This window comes from Electrona antarctica, assembly GCF_951216825.1.
Source record: "Electrona antarctica genome assembly, chromosome: 12".
Lineage (NCBI taxonomy): Eukaryota > Metazoa > Chordata > Actinopteri > Myctophiformes > Myctophidae > Electrona > Electrona antarctica.
In genome coordinates, this window is record NC_136793.1 from 3039606 (window position 1) to 3060741 (window position 21136).

At 45.4% G+C, this 21136-nt stretch overlaps 1 protein-coding gene across 1 annotated transcript in view; it reads left to right on the forward strand.

The window, feature by feature from the left end:
* Nucleotides 1–5625: 5625 nt before the first annotated feature.
* Nucleotides 5626–21136, forward strand: part of LOC306933690 (uncharacterized protein) — a 41646-nt gene continuing 26135 nt past the window's right edge. Inside the window, exons 1-5 of the mRNA XM_079516000.1 lie at nt 5626–5791; nt 10924–11575; nt 15860–16121; nt 16930–17075; nt 18808–19046. Of these exons, the coding sequence (XP_079372126.1) occupies nt 11339–11575; nt 15860–16121; nt 16930–17075; nt 18808–19046 (884 nt within the window). The 5' untranslated portion in view covers nt 5626–5791; nt 10924–11338. The remainder of the gene's footprint in view (nt 5792–10923; nt 11576–15859; nt 16122–16929; nt 17076–18807; nt 19047–21136) is intronic.

Consider the following 21136-nt stretch of genomic DNA (forward strand, 5'->3'; position numbering starts at 1 on the left):
ATGTCTCCCCCCTGCTCCGCTCCCTGCACTGGCTCCCAGTCGCTGCCCGCACAGAATACAAAACTCTGATGCTGGCATTCAAAGCAACCAAAGGTATGGCTCCCCCATATCTTGCAAGCATGATTGAACCCTACAAACCCTCCCGCGCACTCAGATCAGCCAACGCAGGAAAGCTGGAAGTACCCTCACTAAAAACGCCGGGCCAACGCTCCACACGTCCCAAACTCTTCTCCCTTCTGGCCCCAAAACTGTGGAATGCACTCCCCGTTGCAGTCAGAACTGCGGCATCACTCCCAATCTTCCGCCGTAGTCTGAAGACCCACCTTTTCAGACTCCATCATGGCCCATAGCACTTATCCTACCCCCTTAGATAGCACTTTTTAGACTTAGATAGCATTTGAAACAGACTTATAGCATGTCATGTAGACAGCACAATAATTGCATTGTATATAGTCATAGCACATCATAGTAGCCTACATATGTATAGCATAGTATAGTATATATGTATAGTTAATATGTATAGTGTCATTATATAGATATGTTCTAGTTACGTTCTTAGCTTACGCATGTTTCTTGATAAATGCATTTTATATATGTGATGTATTCCCATACTTTTGTTCCTGCCTAATGTAAGTCGCTCTGGATTAAGAGCGTCTGCTAAATGCCTAAATTGTAATTGTAAATTGTAAATTGTCTATTAGAGTAATGTTAACTCCACAGACACATGTAAAACACCTGGGGGTCTATTAGAGTAATGTTAACTCCATAGACACATACACAACACCTGGGGGTCTATTAGAGTAATGTTAACTCCACAGACACATACACAACACCTGGGGGTCTATTAGACTAATGTTAACTCCACAGACACATACACAACACCTGGGGGTCTATTAGAGTAATGTTAACTCCATAGACACATACACAACACCTGGGGGTCTATTAGAGTAATGTTAACTCCACAGACACATACACAACACCTGGGGGTCTATTAGAGTAATGTTAACTCCACAGACACATACACAACACCTGGGGGTCTATTAGAGTAATGTTAACTCCATAGACACATACACAACACCTGGGGGTCTATTAGAGTAATGTTAACTCCATACACATGCACAACACCTGGGGGTCTATTAGAGTAATGTTAACTCCATAGACACATACACAACACCTGGGGGTCTATTAGAGTAATGTTAACTCCATAGACACATACACAACACCCGGGGGTCTATTAGAGTAATGTTAACTCCATAGACACATGCACAACACCTGGGGGTCTATTAGAGTAATGTTAACTCCATAGACACATACACAACACCTGGGGGTCTATTAGAGTAATGTTAACTCCATAGACACATACGAAACACTCAGAAAAAGTACAAAAACACGGCACGCCATGTCTTTAAGAAAACGGCAACCTGCAACTATAAATATTTACAAAGCGACATTGCAGAGAAACAAAGCCTGCAAAGTCGCTTAGAATAAGCAGACGTGGCAACGCTGACAGGTGGGTGTGCTATAAGGTATTTACAGTTTGTAATGGGATTACTGTCACTAGGCTGAGGAGAGGAGAGGAGAGGACACTTCACCAGGATCTTATTGTAAGTGAATTTATAGCTTTCTGATGGATTGATTGATTGAATACTTTAGTAGTCATGAATCACACCGTGTCGCTTCGCGCCACGTTGTGAGTTTGTAGATCTGCTGTATTTTCACTAGCTCTAGCACCAGTATAACCATAGGACGTTGGCCAGATTTGCCGTCTGACGCCAGCAGCCACTGAGGAGACCATTTGTAGGATTTGGGCCCCTTATCCCTACACTTAATTATTTTTCTTATTTTTTTTTGTATTTTGAAAAACATTTTTGACCAAACTTGACACACAGTAAGTCATTGGATTTTTGTTTTATTTTTGTGTTTTCATGTCATGTGAAAGCAGGGATCATTAGATTTTGCTGCCATCTCATTTTGCCTTGCTTCCAGGACAACTTAAGCAAAAAGTGGTTCATCTTACCCCGTTCTCCCCATGTCTTCTGTGGACTCTAACATTACACCTATAGCTACATGTTTAAGCATTTATTTCATATTTACATGTCGATTTCAGCTCTGACGTTTATTTCAGTAGTGTGTGAAGAGTCTGCCTGTGCTATCAACTCATTTTGGATAAAACATAAATCAAATCAGTATTTCTCCTCCTGAACAGTTAGTCTTGCCGCCATGACTACTCTCTGTATCAAAAAGAGTCACGTTTTAAAATAGTTCAATTATAGCCGATCTACATCAACATGCTGTGAGCTTGTAGATCAGCTATTTGAACTATTTAAAAAAAAGGTTTTTCAAAATAGTAAAAAGAAAAAGGGGCAATGAGTGCCACGCTACGAGCTTGTAGATCTCCCCTAGGGTCGGCAGCCCCAGGTCTTGTAGACCTCCCCTGGGGTCGGCAGCCCCAGGTCTTGTAGATCTAGGCCCTCGCAGACCCAAAACGAAGTGATATTTTATCGATGGATAAACATGCTGTTTTGATGTTGGTACCATTAGGAGAGACAACAGGCTGTTTTGATGTTGGTACCATTAGGAGAGACAACAGGCTGTTTTGATGTTTTTTTTTTTTTTTTTAGATTTAGATTCAATTTATTGTCAATGTACAGTACAAGTACAGCACAGCGAAAAGTATTTTCGCATCTCACCAAAGTGCAAACATGTCAGTAAAGAGGAGGATACATTAATTACAGTAGTACAGTAGTAACAGTAATGGGCTGAGCAGTAGTCATTTAAATAAATAAATAAATAAGGATATGAGAGGAAGAGAAAAAAACATGATCTGTCCATATTGCACGTAGCCCTTTTGCACGTGGCTCAATGCACAAAGTGCTAAACTAAGGTCCAGAGACCATATTCCACAAGTCCAGTGGCCATATCACACGAGTCCACATAGTGCAAGACTAGGATGAGTCCAGAGTCTCGGATACGACAGGGATGGTGGATGGGTTGGGGGCTGACACTGGAGGGGGGAGATGAGTGGATGAGGAGTTTAGGTAGATGACAGTGGAGGGGAAGAAGCTGTTCCTAAGTCTGCTGGACTTGGAACCAAGGTTCCTATAACGTCTCCCAGAGGGGAGGAGGGCAAACAGACTGTGGTTGGGGTGAGAGGGGTCTTTTATGATGCTATGAGCCTTCCTCAGGCACCGTCTGTCATAGATGGACTTAATGACAGGGAGAGATGTTCCGGTGATGCGTTGGGCAGTTTTCACCACCCTCTGCAGTGCCTTCCGGTCAGAGGCTGTACAGTTTCCGTACCAGACCGTGGTGCAGTACGTGAGTATGCTCTCGATGGCACAGCGATAGAAATTCCCCAGTATCTGCGGAGATAGGTGTGCTTTCCTCAGTCTCCTCAAGAAGAAGAGACGCTGGTGGGCCTTCTTGACCAGAGACGCGGTGTTGAGGGTCCAGGAGAGGTCCTCAGAGATGTGGACCCCCAGGAATTTAAAATTGGGGACCCGTTCGACCTCTGCTCCGTTGATCTGAATGGGAGCGTGAGTGACAGCCCTAGTCCTCCTGAAGTCCACTATGAGCTCCTTGGTCTTCTTGGTGTTCAACGCCAGGTTGTTATCAGCACACCACGACGCCAGATGCTGGATCTCCTCCCTGTAGGCCGTCTCATCGTTGTTTTTGATGAGACCCACCACCGTTGTGTCATCAGCGAACTTGATGATGGTATTGGTGCCGTGCATAGGGGTGCAGTCGTGGGTGAAGAGGGAGTAGAGAAGGGGGCTCAGCACACAGCCTTGTGGGACACCAGTGCTCAGGGTTAGGGTGGAGGAGGTGAGGTTGCCTATCCTAACAGACTGGGGCCTGTCCGTGAGGAAGTCGAGGATCCAGTTGCAGATGGAGGGAGTGATGTCCAGGTCCTTGGTTGCCACAAGGTCACCAAGCTTAGTGATGAGTTTGGATGGGATGATAGTATTGAATGCCGAACTGAAGTCGATAAACAGCATCCGTACGTGAGTGTTGCTCTTGTCCAGGTGAGTGAGTGCACAGTGTAGGGCGGAGGAGATGGCGTCATCAGTGCCCCTGTTCTCTCGATAGGCAAATTGATGCCTGTCGAGGGATGGGGAGAGGCCAGCTTTGAGGTGAGCCAGGACCAGCCTCTCGAAACACTTCATGATCGTTGAAGTGAGTGCGACAGGTCGAAAGTCGTTAAAGCACTTCGCAGAGGAGTGTTTCGGAACAGGCACGATGGAGGTGCACTTAAAACATGCAGGGACAGTTGCTTGGGCTAGGGACAGGTTAAAAATGTCCGTGAGCACCTCCGTCAGCTGCTCAGCACAGCTCATAAGCACCCGACCTGGGATGCCGTCAGGCCCAGCTGCCTTACGTGGATTGGTCCTGCTCAGTGCGGCGCGTACATCCGTGGTGGAGAGAGTGAGGGGTTGGAGATCAGCAGGTAGGACAACCCTGGTGGGCGTCTCCCGGTTGTCTCTGTCGAAGCGGGCATAGAAGTTGTTGAGATCGTTGGGGAGAGAAGGGTCGGTTGCAGGGGGGGGGGTGTTGGAGGGTTTGTAGTCCGTTATGGCCTGGATGCCCTGCCACATGCGTCGGGGATCGTTGGTGTAAAAATGATCCTCCACCTTACGCTTGTGGCTCTGCTTGGCCTGCTTTATGGCCTTGTTCAGGTCAGCCCTGGCTGAGCAGTAGGCCTGCTTGTCACCTGATCTAAAGGCGGTGTCACGTGCCTTCAGCTGCAACCGGACCTCACTGTTCATCCACGGTTTTTGGTTGGGAAAGGTGATAATCTGTTTGGTGGTGGTGACACTGTCGATGTTGGAGATGATGTGAGCCAGAACAGAGGAGGTGTAGGAGTGAATGTCTATGTGGGAGTCTATGGTGGCCTGGGTGGCAAACAGGCTCCAGTCTGTGGGTTGTAACAGGCGCTGTAGCTCCGAGTCTGCCCCATCAGGCCATATTTTCACAGATCTGGTTAGGGGCTTAATCCGTTTTATGAGTGGCGTGTACTTGGGGAGGAGGAACAAGGAGAGGTGATCAGAACGTCCCAGGTGGGGGAGGGGAACAGCTCTGTACGCCTCTTTGATGTTAGTGTAGACATGGTCTAAGATCTTGTTGCCTCGTGTGGGACATGTGACATGCTGATAGAATTTGGGGAGCACAGTCTTCAGGTTGGAGTGATTAAAATCTCCAGCTACGATATAGGCTGCCTCTGGGTGCAGGGTCTGGTACTTGCTAATAGCAGCATGAAGCTCTTTCATTGCTAATTTAGCATTAACCTCAGGGGGTATGTAGGCTGCGATCACTAGGGTGACAGAGAATTCCCTAGGCTGGTAAAAAGGTCTGCATTTAACTACCAGGTACTCCAGGTTAACAGAGCAGTGACTCTCAACTGTAGTGCTGTCAGTGCACCATGCGTTGTTTACGTAGATGCATAAGCCGCCGCCCACAGTCTTGCCTGAATCAGCTGTTCTGTCTGCGCGATGTAACTCACGACCAGCCAGCTCAACAGCGTTGTTGGGAATATTGCTGTTGAGCCAGGATTCCGTGATTATCATGACGTTGCAGTCCTTAATCCAATGGTGGTTAATAATCCACAGCCGTAAATCGTCCATTTTATTCACCAGAGAGCGCACATTGGCGAGGAATAGGCTGGGGAGCGCCTGTCGGTGAGGCGTTCGTTTTAGCCTAGTCCTCACTCCTCCCCGCGTACCCCGCCTGTGTTTACGTTCTCTGCCCGGTCGAGGAGCACGGCCAGCCGGCCGCACCGCAGTAGTAGTCCCGGGTGAGCGAGTGATCTCGCTGGGGATCAGAGGATCGGCTATATATTTGTGCGATTGCTGTAGTCCAATGTCCAAAAGATGCTGCCTGGTGTATATTATTAGTGCAAGACTGTTTCGGAAAAAGAGACTTGCAACTAATAAATAAATAACTGCTAGTTTACACAAAGTGGGGAGACGCAGGGCGTCGCTGTATACAAGCGCCGCCATAGCCCACAGCACAGCACAGCACAGCACAGTTGGTACCATTAGGAGAGACAACAGGTGATGTTGTGATGTTGGTACCATTAGGAGAGACAACAGGTGATGTTGTGATGTTGGTACCATTAGGAGAGACAACAGGTGATGTTGTGATGTTGGTACCATTAGGAGAGACAACAGGTGATGTTGTGATGTTGGTACCATTAGGAGAGACAACAGGTGATGTTGTGATGTTGGTACCATTAAGAGAGACAACAGGTGATGTTTTGATGTTGGTACCATTAGGAGAGACAACAGGTGATGTTGTGATGTTGGTACCATTAGGAGAGACAACAGGCTGTATTGATGTTGGTACCATTAGGAGAGACAACAGGTGATGTTGTGATTTTGGTACCATTAGGAGAGACAACAGGCTGTATTGATGTTGGTACCATTAGGAGAGACAACAGGTGATTTTGTGATGTTGGTACCATTAGGAGAGACAACAGGTGATGTTGTGATGTTGGTACCATTAGGAGAGACAACAGGCTGTATTGATGTTGGTACCATTAGGAGAGACAACAGGCTGTATTGATGTTGGTACCATTAGGAGAGACAACAGGCTGTATTGATGTTGGTACCATTAGGAGAGACAACAGGCTGTATTGATGTTGGTACCATTAGGAGAGACAACAGGCTGTATTGATGTTGGTACCATTAGGAGAGACAACAGGCTGTATTGATGTTGGTACCATTAGGAGAGACAACAGGCTGTATTGATGTTGGTACCATTAGGAGAGACAACAGGCTGTATTGATGTTGGTACCATTAGGAGAGACAACAGGCTGTATTGATGTTGGTACCATTAGGAGAGACAACAGGTGATGTTGTGATGTTGGTACCATTAGGAGAGACAACAGGCTGTATTGATGTTGGTACCATTAGGAGAGACAACAGGCTGTATTGATGTTGGTACCATTAGGAGAGACAACAGGCTGTTTTGATGTTGGTACCATTAGGAGAGACAACAGGCTGTTTTGATGTTGGTACCATTAGGAGAGACAACAGGTGATGTTGTGATGTTGGTACCATTAGGAGAGACAACAGGTGATGTTGTGATGTTGGTACCATTAGGAGAGACAACAGGTGATGTTGTGATGTTGGTACCATTAAGAGAGACAACAGGTGATGTTTTGATGTTGGTACCATTAGGAGAGACAACAGGTGATGTTGTGATGTTGGTACCATTAGGAGAGACAACAGGCTGTATTGATGTTGGTACCATTAGGAGAGACAACAGGTGATGTTGTGATGTTGGTACCATTAGGAGAGACAACAGGCTGTATTGATGTTGGTACCATTAGGAGAGACAACAGGTGATTTTGTGATGTTGGTACCATTAGGAGAGACAACAGGTGATGTTGTGATGTTGGTACCATTAGGAGAGACAACAGGCTGTATTGATGTTGGTACCATTAGGAGAGACAACAGGCTGTATTGATGTTGGTACCATTAGGAGAGACAACAGGCTGTATTGATGTTGGTACCATTAGGAGAGACAACAGGTGATGTTGTGATGTTGGTACCATTAGGAGAGACAACAGGCTGTATTGATGTTGGTACCATTAGGAGAGACAACAGGCTGTATTGATGTTGGTACCATTAGGAGAGACAACAGGCTGTATTGATGTTGGTACCGTTAGGAGAGACAACAGGCTGTATTGATGTTGGTACCATTATGAGAGACAACAGGTGATGTTGTGATGTTGGTACCATTAGGAGAGACAACAGGTGATGTTGTGATGTTGGTACCATTAGGAGAGACAACAGGTGATGTTGTGATGTTGGTACCATTAGGAGAGACCACAGGTGATGTTGTGATGTTGGTACCATTAGGAGAGACAACAGGTGATGTTGTGATGTTGGTACCATTAGGAGAGACAACAGGTGATGTTGTGATGTTGGTACCATTATGAGAGACAACAGGTGATGTTGTGATGTTGGTACCATTATGAGAGACAACAGGTGATGTTGTGATGTTGGTACCATTAGGAGAGACAACAGGCTGTATTGATGTTGGTACCATTAGGAGAGACAACAGGCTGTATTGATGTTGTGATGTTGGTACCATTAGGAGAGACAACAGGCTATATTGATGTTGGTACCATTAGGAGAGACAACAGGCTATATTGATGTTGGTACCATTAGGAGAGACAACAGGCTGTATTGATGTTGGTACCATTAGGAGAGACAACAGGCTGTATTGATGTTGGTACCATTAGGAGAGACAACAGGCTGTATTGATGTTGGTACCATTAGGAGAGACAACAGGTGATGTTGTGATGTTGGTACCATTAGGAGAGACAACAGGTGATGTTGTGATGTTGGTACCATTAGGAGAGACAACAGGTGATGTTGTGATGTTGGTACCATTAGGAGAGACAACAGGTGATGTTGTGATGTTGGTACCATTAGGAGAGACAACAGGTGATGTTGTGATGTTAGTACCATTAGGAGAGACAACAGGTGATGTTGTGATGTTGGTACCATTAGGAGAGACAACAGGTGATGTTGGTACCATTAGGAGAGACAACAGGTGATGTTGTGATGTTGGTACCATTAGGAGAGACAACAGGTGATGTTGTGATGTTGGTACCATTAGGCGAGACAACAGGTGATGTTGTGATGGTGGTACCATTAGGAGAGACAACAGGTGATGTTGTGATGTTGGTACCATTAGGAGAGACAACAGGCTCTATTGATGTTGGTACCATTAGGAGAGACAACAGGCTGTTTTGATGTTGGTACCATTAGGAGAGACAACAGGCTGTTTTGATGTTGGTACCATTAGGAGAGACAACAGGTGATGTTGTGATGTTGGTACCATTAGGAGAGACAACAGGTGATGTTGTGATGTTGGTACCATTAGGAGAGACAACAGGTGATGTTGTGATGTTGGTACCATTAGGAGAGACAACAGGTGATGTTTTGATGTTGGTACCATTAGGAGAGACAACAGGTGATGTTGTGATGTTGGTACCATTAGGAGAGACAACAGGCTGTATTGATGTTGGTACCATTAGGAGAGACAACAGGTGATGTTGTGATGTTGGTACCATTAGGAGGGACAACAGGCTGTATTGATGTTGGTACCATTAGGAGAGACAACAGGTGATGTTGTGATGTTGGTACCATTAGGAGAGACAACAGGTGATGTTGTGATGTTGGTACCATTAGGAGAGACAACAGGCTGTATTGATGTTGGTACCATTAGGAGAGACAACAGGCTGTATTGATGTTGGTACCATTAGTAGAGACAACAGGCTGTATTGATGTTGGTACCATTAGGAGAGACAACAGGTGATGTTGTGATGGTGGTACCATTAGGAGAGACAACAGGCTGTATTGATGTTGGTACCATTAGGAGAGACAACAGGCTGTATTGATGTTGGTACCATTAGGAGAGACAACAGGTGATGTTGTGATGTTGGTACCATTAGGAGAGACAACAGGTGATGTTGTGATGTTGGTACCCTTAGGAGAGACAACAGGTGATGTTGTGATGTTGGTACCATTAGGAGAGACAACAGGCTGTATTGATGTTGGTACCATTAGGAGAGACAACAGGTGATGTTGTGATGTTGGTACCATTAGGAGAGACAACAGGCTGTATTGATGTTGGTACCATTAGGAGAGACAACAGGCTGTATTGATGTTGGTACCATTAGGAGAGACAACAGGCTGTATTGATGTTGGTACCATTAGGAGAGACAACAGGTGATGTTGTGATGTTGGTACCATTAGGAGAGACAACAGGCTGTATTGATGTTGGTACCATTAGGAGAGACAACAGGCTGTATTGATGTTGGTACCATTAGGAGAGAAAACAGGCTGTATTGATGTTGGTACCATTAGGAGAGACAACAGGCTGTATTGATGTTGGTACCATTAGGAGAGAAAACAGGCTGTATTGATGTTGTTACCATTAGGAGAGACAACAGGCTGTATTGATGTTGGTACCATTAGGAGAGACAACAGGTGATGTTGTGATGTTGGTACCATTAGGAGAGACAACAGGTGATGTTGTGATGTTGGTACCATTAGGAGAGACAACAGGTGATGTTGTGATGTTGGTACCATTAGGAGAGACAACAGGTGATGTTGGTACCATTAGGAGAGACAACAGGTGATGTTGTGATGTTGGTACCATTAGGAGAGACAACAGGTGATGTTGTGATGTTGGTACCATTAGGAGAGACAACAGGTGATGTTGGTACCATTAGGAGAGATAACAGGTGATGTTGTGATGTTGGTACCATTAGGAGAGACAACAGGTGATGTTGTGATGTTGGTACCATTAGGAGAGACAACAGGTGAATGTTTAGACTTTAATACAGTCTATGTTTAACAATGTGTGTGTGTGTGTGTGTGTGTGTGTGTGTGTGTGTGTGTGTGTGTGAGATCGACGTTTGCGCTACTCTATGCCGAATTAAAGTGGACTCTATCCCAGACTTTTTTTTCTCCCTGGAAATAAAAACGTCCGGGTTTCCGAGGCTACGATCTAACTCAGGGGTTCTCAACCTGTGGGTCGAGACCCCCCGGGGGGTCCCCAAATTATTTTCAAAAACATTTTTTTTTCCTTTTTCTTTTTTGCAACTGAATGGCTGGAAAAGAGAAATGAAGAGTTTACATAGTACACATAGTACATGCATAAACTTTCCTTAATGATTATATCTGGTTTCAGTATTTATTCATGATGTATTTTCACTATTATTATGGTTATTGTAGCGGTCAATTTGTATTGGGGGTGGGGAGGGGGGTGGGGCGGGGGTCACGAGTCATGGCCAAAGCATTTCTGGGGGTCCCCGGCCAAAAACGTTGAGAACTCCTGATCTAACTAACTGACTAACTGACTGACTTGTTGTTTTTGTGTCTCCTCGCGTCGACAACCATGCAGACCACACAGGAAGCACAGACAGATGACATCACAACCCACCAGTGACATCACAACCGACCGATGACATCACAACCGACCGGTGACATCGTAATGGCATGGCGACACCTGGAAGGCCGGCTTCGCTAACGACATGATCCCACGTCCTGTGTGGTTCATATCATGATCCTAGATGAGTGACATTACAGTCAGCCAATAGGAGCACAGGGATCATCAGACAGTCAGCCAATAGGATCACAGGGATCAATCATCGGTGACATTACAGTCAGCCAATAGGAGCACAGGGATCATCAGTGGCGATACAACCAACCAATAGCAAGGCATGGAGCAGGTGCACGGACCACATCCTAGATGATTGACACCACGACCGACCAATAGCAAGGCTGCGCGGAGCCGTAGGATCAGATGCGGCGCCGTGATGTCCCGCCTCCTCGCACACTTCCTGGTTGGCCTGGTGGTCGCCGTGGCGACCACACGCGGGCAGCCGATCGGTCCGTACGAGCGGTGCCGCGCGCTGATTGGCTCGGAGGCGGGCCCAGGGTGGGAGTTCTACGCCTGTCAGCCCCCGGCGGCCAATCAGAGGGAGTCTATGCAGATCAGGGTGGAGCCTCCAGGAATCACCTGCGGAAACCCCCCCGAGAGGTTCTGCACGCTGGTAGGAGCACACACACACACACACACGCACACACTCGCACGCACGCACGCACACACACTCGCGCGCACGCACGCACGCACGCACGCACGCAAGCACGCACGCACGCACATTTTTTTAAACGACCATCTGAAAAGTATATTAATGTATGCAGTTACTACTTGGTCTGGGCTACTTTTGAACAAATTCTTTCATCAATGGGGCGTGGCATGGAGGTGATCAGCCAATGGGGCGTGGCATGTATGTGATCAGCCAATGGGGCGTGGCATGGAGGTGATCAGCCAATGGGGCGTGGCATGGAGGTGATCAGCCTGTGGTTCTGTTGAGGTGTTATGGAAGCCCAGGTTTGCTTTGATAACAGCAGTAAATTAATTTGTATTGTTCAGTCTTATGTCTCACAACTTCCTCTTGACAATACAACTAGATTCTCTGTGGGGTTCAGTTGGCTGGTCAGTTAAGCACAGTAATACCATGGTCAGTACACCAATTACTAGTAGTTTTGGCACTGTGGGCACATGCCAAATCGAGCTGGAAAGGAAAATTAGCATCTCCATGAAGCTTGTCAACATACTGAAGCACACAGTGCTGTAAAATATCATAATAGACGGTTGTGTTGAGACTCTGGACATGACAAAACACAGTGATGATTTAGGCCGTGTTATCTGCTGGTGTTGATCCACTGACTTAATGCTTTCAACACAGCCATCTTTTTAGAGTACATTGTGCTTCAGTATGTTGACAAGCTTCATGGAAATGCTAATTTTCCTTTCCAGCTCGATTTGGCACCTGCCCACAGAGCCAAAAGTAGTAATTGGTGTACTGACCATGGTATTACTGTGCTTAACTGACCAGCCAACTGGCCTGACCTGAACCCCACAGAAAATCTAGTTGTATAGGAAGGTGTGAGACATAAGACTGAACAATACAAATTAATTTACGGCTGTTATCAAAGCAAACCTGGTCTTCCATAACACCTCAACAGAACCACAGGCTGATCACCTCCATGCCACGCCCCATTGGCTGATCACCTCCATGCCACGCCCCATTGGCTGATCACCTCCATGCCACGCCCCATTGGCTGATCACATACATGCCACGCCCCATTGGCTGATCACCTCCATGCCACGCCCCATTGATGAAATAGTTTGTTCAAAAGTAGCCCAGACCAAGTAGTAACTGCATACATTAATATACTTTTCAGATGGTCGACATTTCTCGTTTAAAAAAAAACAATTTTCGTAAAATATTCTAATTCACTGAGATATGATTTTTTGATTTTCATGAGCTGTACGCCATAATCATCAATATTAAAACAATGAAAGGCTTGAATTATTTCAGTTGTTGTGTAATGAATCTAAAATATATTAAAGTGTATTTATTTGTATTACATTATGGCAATTAATGAACTTTTTCAGATTATTCTAATTCGTTCTATTCTAATTCTGTATATCGCCACACATCACAATTATGAAAACCCAAAAAGCTGAACGCTGCCTGTTTAATCCTAAACGTAATCCCAACATTAACACTAAACCAGGCAGGCCTGGTTCAATGGGAATGTGTAGTATAATAATTAATGTATCGTTAATTTATTAAAATGTGCCGTACCGTAAGTGATTTTCCTTTCTTAAAATCAATAGCTCTATATTGTGACAGTAATCATTGCTATAGTCTTATAGCAATGATTACTTTCACAATATAGAGCTATTTAACACTGTTACTGAACACACTCTATAGCAATGATTACTGTCACAATATAGAGCTATTTAACACTGTTACTGAACACACTCTATAGCAATGATTACTGTCACAATATAGAGCTATTTAACACTGTTACTGAACACACTCTATAGCAATGATTACTGTCACAATATAGAGCTATAGTATTTAACACTGTTACTGAACACACTCTATAGCAATGATTACTGTCACAATATAGAGCTATTTAACACTGTTACTGAACACACTCTATAGCAATGATTACTGTCACAATATAGAGCTATTTAACACTGTTACTGAACACACACTCTATAGCAATGATTACTGTCACACTATAGAGCTATTTAACACTGTTACTGAACACACTCTATAGCAATGATTACTGTCACAATATAGAGCTATTTAACACTGTTACTGAACACACTCTATAGCAATGATTACTGTCACAATATAGAGCTATTTAACACTGTTACTGAACACACTCTATAGCAATGATTACTGTCACACTATAGAGCTATTTAACACTGTTACTGAACACACTCTATAGCAATGATTACTGTCACAATATAGAGCTATTTAACACTGTTACTGAACACTCTATAGCAATGATTACTGTCACAATATAGAGCTATTTAACACTGTTACTGAACACTCTATAGCAATGATTACTGTCACAATATAGAGCTATTTAACACTGTTACTGAACACACTCTATAGCAATGATTACTGTCACAATATAGAGCTATTTAACACTGTTACTGAACACACACTCTATAGCCATGATTACTGTCACAATATAGAGCTATTTAACACTGTTACTGAACACACTCTATAGCAATGATTACTGTCACAATATAGAGCTATTTAACACTGTTACTGAACACTCTATAGCAATGATTACTGTCACAATATAGAGCTATTTAACACTGTTACTGAACACACTCTATAGCAATGATTACTGTCACAATATAGAGCTATTTAACACTGTTACTGAACACACTCTATAGCAATGATTACTGTCACAATATAGAGCTATTTAACACTGTTACTGAACACACTCTATAGCAATGATTACTGTCACAATATAGAGCTATTTAACACTGTTACTGAACACACTCTATAGCAATGATTACTGTCACAATATAGAGCTATTTAACACTGTTACTGAACACTCTATAGCAATGATTACTGTAACAATATAGAGCTATTTAACACTGTTACTGAACACTCTATAGCAATGATTACTGTAACAATATAGAGCTATTTAACACTGTTACTGAACACTCTATAGCAATGATTACTGTCACAATATAGAGCTTACTGAACACATACTCTATTGAGCGTCGCAGTCCCGCCCCCTATCAGGGACGAGGAAATGATTCCCCATTTTCCTCATAGACATTTCAAAAAGTATTTATTTAAAGACCTTTTAAGCCTCGTACAAAGCCAACTCTTGTCGTGACAAATCATGACAACAAACAAACATCTTCGGGCTGAACAAATAATTAGAAAGAAGAGGAAAACGGCAGGTTACAACACCTTTTTTTTGGTTGTTTTTCTTCTTTGTAATTATTTGTTCGGCCCAAAATGTTGCGTTTATTATCATGATTTGTCACAACCTGAGTTGGCTTTTTCCGTGGCGTAATCGTCTTTAAATAAATACTTTTTGAAATGTCTGGGAGGAATTCACTTCTGGTCCTAGCGTCGCCATGAAAGGGGGCGGGACTGCGACGCTCTATAGCAATGATTACTGTCACACACAAATGCACGCGCACGTGAACACGCACGTGAACACGCACGTGAACACAGCATATGGTGAGGCGTCTGACCAGAACAGATTACGAGGTTAATCCCTGTCACTTAACATGTATGTTACTGGATCACACAGCACGCACGCACGCACGGACGCACGCACACACGCATGCATGCACACAATCAAAAAATATGGGGAGTATTTATTTTGAACCAATATGAAAAGATGCCACAAAAAACTGTCCCATGTATCATTTCTGATTGGGTGGGCAGCAATTTGTAGAGAAGTTCAGACGCACCTGAAACACCATCGTTTGCCATCAGTGCAGTTAACCGCATAGCATCATTTTCAGGGGGGTTGGGACTTTGTAAGTCTGCTACTTTGGGGGCCTAGTAGTAATGCAAACGTGCATGTGTGTGTGCACGTGTGTGTGTGTGTGTGTGTGTGTGCGTTCCAGTGACATACATGCAAAGTGACAGGGATTAGCCTGCTAATCTGCGTGTGTTTGTGTGTTTGTGTGCGTACGTGCGTGTTTGCGTGCGTGTTTGCGTGCGTGCGTGCGGTGCGTGCGTGCGTGCGTGCGTGCGTGCGTGCGTGCGTGCGTGCGTGCGTGCGCGCGCGCGTGCGTGCGTGCGTGCGTGCGTGCGTGCGTGTTTGCGTGCGTGCGTGTTTGCGTGCGTGCGTGCGTGTGTGCGTGCGGTGCGGTGCGTGCGTGCGTGTTTGCGTGCGTGCGTGTTTGCGTGCGTGCGTGTGTGCGTGCGGTGCGGTGCGTGCGTGCGTGCGTGCGTGCGTGCGTGCGTGCGTGCGTGCGTCAGGAGAACCCGTACATGTGCAGTGATGAGTGTGACGCGCGCAGCCCCGACCTGGCCCACCCCCCCCAGCTGATGGCGGACCGAGAGAGGGGCGGGCTGCTCACCTATTGGCAGACGGTCACATGGTCCCGCCGCTACCCGGCGCCGCTCGCCGCCAACGTCACGCTGTCCTGGAACAAGACGCTGGCGCTGGTTGATGACATCATCGTGACCTTTGAGTACGGCCGGCCCACCGTCATGGCCCTGGAGAAATCTATGGACAAAGGTGATTGGTCGGTTGGCCTTTTTGCTTCATGTTAAAAAGGCCCCTTTGGCAACCAGAATTTATTTTAACGATGGACACAAGAAACACTTTCCTGGGGTTTTGTTTGTGTAATATGTGTTTTTTGATATTGTAGTCACTAAAATATCTAAAAACATACCTTAGTTAGGTCATCAAGAATGGTGGTCCCCTATTGGCCGATGGACACTCTGCACAATAAGAATAATAACTAGAAAAGTCGCTTACATAGGCCCCTCCCACTAATATTGTCAGCCAATTACAATGTCACGTTACGCCTGTGATCATGCGTAAGTATATGCGCTTGAATAGTTTGGTCTTCTGTCCCTGCAGGGAATTCATGTCTCTATAAACGATTGTAAAACAGCCAATTAGCTGCTACAAACGTTATGCAAAGCTGGGCCAATCACAGCGGAGGTTAGGTAGGTTTACTATAAGAAAGTGTGACAATAGCTATATTCTGGTTGCCCTCTAATAATCATTATAATAATAATAATCTCTAATAATCATTATAATAATAATAATCTCTAATAATCATTATAATAATAATAATCTCTAATAATCATTATAATAATAATAATCTCTAATAATCATTATAATAATAATAATCTCTAATCATCATTATAATAATAATAATCTCTAATCATCATTATAATAATAATAATCTCTAATCATCATTATAATAATAATAATCTCTAATCATCATTATAATAATAATAATCTCTAATAATCATTATAATAATAATAATCTCTAATAATCATTATAATAATAATAATCATCATCATATTCCAGGTGTCTCCTGGCAGCCCTTCCAGTACTATGCTGATGACTGCATGGAGGCGTTTGGAATGCCAGCCAATCAGGTGCGAGACCTGTCGCCTAGCAACCTGACCCGGGTCATCTGCACTGAACAGTACTCCCGATGGGTCGGAGCCAAGGTAAGACTTTATACTGGTTTGGACTGGTTTGACATGGTTTGACCTGGTTTGACCTGGTTTGGACTGGTTTGACCTGGTTTGACCTGGTTTGGACTGGATTGACCTGGTTTTTACCTGGTTTGATTTGGTTTGACCTGGTTTAAAGGCGAGTGAGAGGGGTGTCTTTGTCTTAGCACTGTTACTGTTATTTCTTATCTTTAGGGAAAATAGAATGAAAAAAAATAAAGTAATTGAAAAAACACCACCCGTTGTGTATTAGAACAGGGGTTCTCAACCCATGGGTCGCGACCCCTCGGGGGGTCGCCAAATTATTCTCGGGGGTCCCCAAATTATTTTCTAAAAAAAAATAAAAAAAAACATTTTACTTTTTTGCAACTGAATGGAAATAAAAAGTTTACATATAGTACACATGTAGTACATGCATACACCTAATGATTATATCTGGTTTCAGTATTTATTTACGGTATGGTGTATTGTCTCTATTATTAAGGTTATTGTAGCAGTCAATTTATATTGGGGGTCGGGAGGGGGCGGGGCGGGGGTCCCGAGACATTGCCAAAGCATTTCCGGGGGTCCCCGGCCAAAAACGTTGAGAACCCCTGTATTAGAAGAACAATATCAGTAAGCAGAAGAAAGGTTTTTGGTGGAGTTTGAAGTTACAGTGAATTCCTGATTTAAAAAAAGAATGTCATATATCTAAATATCTACTGACTAGCAACTTACTTTAAAAACTATCTTGGGTGAAACACAAAAAGCAGACGTTTAAACGACCCAAAACAAACGTTTGCAAGTGAAAACATCCCTTGAAAAACGAGCGTGAGTTTGTACTTAAGCAATAGTACACGAGAGGGTACGTCATTAATGCACACCTGGCAGGCGTGCGGTCGAGTTCCGACATGCAAGAATGTGTGTCCAATGCAAAAACACCCTCTCGTGTAATATTGCAATTATACAACAGTTACCCTTAAAACTACGACAATCGCTAAATTAAATCATATCCTACGATATCAATACCATATCAATATCAATACCATATCAATATCATATCAATGCGCCACGTGTGTGTGTGCGTGTGTGTACGGTTGTAATGCACATAACTCGACTTCACATTCGACACACGCGTTCCACACCCCCACATGGAGTGCAGTGCCCGGACTCGAGTCGGTCGGACCCACAGTTCTCCAGAACCACCACAAAAGGCTCTGCTCAGGCTCTGCCAGTGGGCCTAATCATCCTAAATCCCCTCACCTGTGCAATTTCCAGCCTCTGCCTCAGCCAATTGATTGCCATGGCAACCCCACACCTGACAATTGATTAGCCTGATACAGGCATCAGGCAGATACAGAGATCTCCATGTGGGACACAGACAGACAGTTAAAACGGGTGCTATGACAAGTTGACAACGGGTATTATTAGGTGTTCCCAAGTTGCATCGTTCTCCAGTAGGCCAGTAGCCGACGGGCACGTACAGGTCTAGTTTTCTTTAATGACAGATGTGGCCACTATACGACCGCAAATGTCCCAATAAACTAGCTAGCCTAGCTAGCTATCCACCGAGTCTGCTGTGCTCCGTGAGAACAGAGCAGGTGATTCCTTTGTTTTGATTAGGTGTTCCTATATCGCCGTTTAAGCACGGCTAGAATGCCGTTTCAACCAATCAGATTGCTTCCTGGAAACGACCTGTTTACTGTATACTTCTCCCTCCATCACCACCACGCCCCGCCCCCAACAGGACGAGCGTGCCGTGGTGTTCGAGGTGCGCGCGCGCCTGGCGGTGATCGCGGGGCCCAAGCTGATCAACATGGAGGCGCTGTACACACGCATGGCCACCACCAGGGGGCTCAGGGCCTTCTTCTCCTTCACCAACCTGAGGCTGCGCCTGCTGCGTCCGGCGCTGGGCGGGACCTACGTCCAGACCGACAACCTGCTCAAATACTTCTACGCCATCTCCAACATCGACGTTCCCGCCAGGTAACGTTATTCCATGCCGACACCGTTCGTCACATATAGAGCGCCGAAGTCCTGACGTCACTCGCTCATCCCCTCGATTCCCCTGGTTCACAGGATTTTTTTTCTATGGAGAATAACATCAGGTCGTCTTAAAATCGTCACCTATAAGAATTGTGGTCCAAAAATACACAAGGTGTCTCTGCGTTATTGTCGGGGAGGTGTCTCTGTATCGTTTACGACCGTCAGTCACTTTCTGAATCAGTCTGTTTCTAGCGAAAATGTAACTAATTCAGCAGCAGTAACATCAGCGTTTTCTCTCAGTCAGTTGATTCTTCATATCCATATGAGTGAAACGGCCGTCAGGATGATGTGTTTATATTTCAAACACAGTTCTTATATGAGGCGATCTAAAATCCCCCTATGGGGATTATAATGCAAATAAAAAAGTACATGAACCCGTGGACTTAGCACCCTCTGGGCGGCGGTGGCTCAGGGGTAGAGTGCCTGGATGGTAACCGTAAGGTTGCCAGTTCAAACCCGGGCTCCCTCAGAGTTAGTGTCGAAGTGTCCTTGAGCAAGACACTGAACCCCTCTGACCAGTTAAAGCTCCTTAAGGCCAGCTCCTCTGGATCTCTGACCAGTTAAAGCTCCTTAAGGCCAGCTCCTCTGGGTCTCTGACCAGTTAAAGCTCCTTAAGGCCAGCTCCTCTGAGTCTATGACCAGTTAAAGCTCCTTAAGGCCAGCTCCTCTGGGTCTCTGACCAGTTAAAGCTCCTTAAGGCCAGCTCCTCTGGGTCTCTGACCAGTTAAAGCTCCTTAAGGCCAGCTCCTCTGGGTCTCTGACCAGTTAAAGCTCCTTAAGGCCAGCTCCTCTGGGTCTCTGACCAGTTAAAGCTCCTTAAGGCCAGCTCCTCTGGGTCTCTGACCAGTTAAAGCTCCTTAAGGCCAGCTCCTCTGAGTCTCTGACCAGTTAAAGCTCCTTAAGGCCAGCTCCTCTGGGTCTCTGACCAGTTAAAGCTCCTTAAGGCCAGCTCCTCTGAGTCTCTGACCAGTTAAAGCTCCTTAAGGCCAGCTCCTCTGGGTCTCTGACCAGTTAAAGCTCCTTAAGGCCAGCTCCTCTGAGTCTCTGACCAGTTAAAGCTCCTTAAGGCCAGCTCCTCTGGGTCTCTGACCAGTTAAAGCTCCTTAAGGCCAGCTCCTCTGGGTCTCTGACCAGTTAAAGCTCCTTAAGGCCAGCTCCTCTGGGTCTCTGACCAGTTAAAGCTCCTTAAGGCCAGCTCCTCTGAGTCTCTGACCAGTTAAAGCTCCTTAAGGCCAGCTCCTCTGGGTCTCTGACCAGTTAAAGCTCCTTAAGGCCAGCTCCTCTGGGTCTCTGACCAGTTAAAGCTCCTTAAGGCCAGCTCCTCTGAGTCTCTGACCAGTTAAAGCTCCTTAAGGCCAGCTCCTCTGGGTCTCTGACCAGTTAAAGCTCCTTAAGGCCAGCTCCTCTGGGTCTCTGACCAGTTAAAGCTCCTTAAGGCCAGCTCCTCTGGGTCTCTGACCAGTTAAAGCTCCTTAAGGCCAGCTCCTCTGGGTCTCTGACCAGTTAAAGCTCCTTAAGGCCAGCTCCTCTGGGTCTCTGACCAGTTAAAGCTCCTTAAGGCCAGCTCCTCTGGGTCTCTGACCAGTTAAAGCTCCTTAAGGCCAGCTCCCCTGGGTCTCTGACCAGTTAAAGCTCCTTAAGGCCAGCTCCTCTGGGTCTCTGACCAGTTAAAGCTCCTTAAGGCCAGCTCCTCTGGGTCTCTGACCAGTTAAAGCTCCTTAAGGCCAGCTCCTCTGGGTCTCTGACCAGTTAAAGCTCCTTAAGGCCAGCTCCTCTGGGTCTCTGACCAGTTAAAGCTCCTTAAGGCCAGCTCCTCTGGGTCTCTGACCAGTTAAAGCTCCTTAAGGCCAGCTCCTCTGGGTCTCTGACCAGTTAAAGCTCCTTAAGGCCAGCTCCTCTGGGTCTCTGACCAGTTAAAGCTCCTTAAGGCCAGCTCCTCTGGGTCTCTGACCAGTTAAAGCTCCTTAAGGCCAGCTCCTCTGGGTCTCTGACCAGTTAAAGCTCCTTAAGGCCAGCTCCTCTGGGTCTCT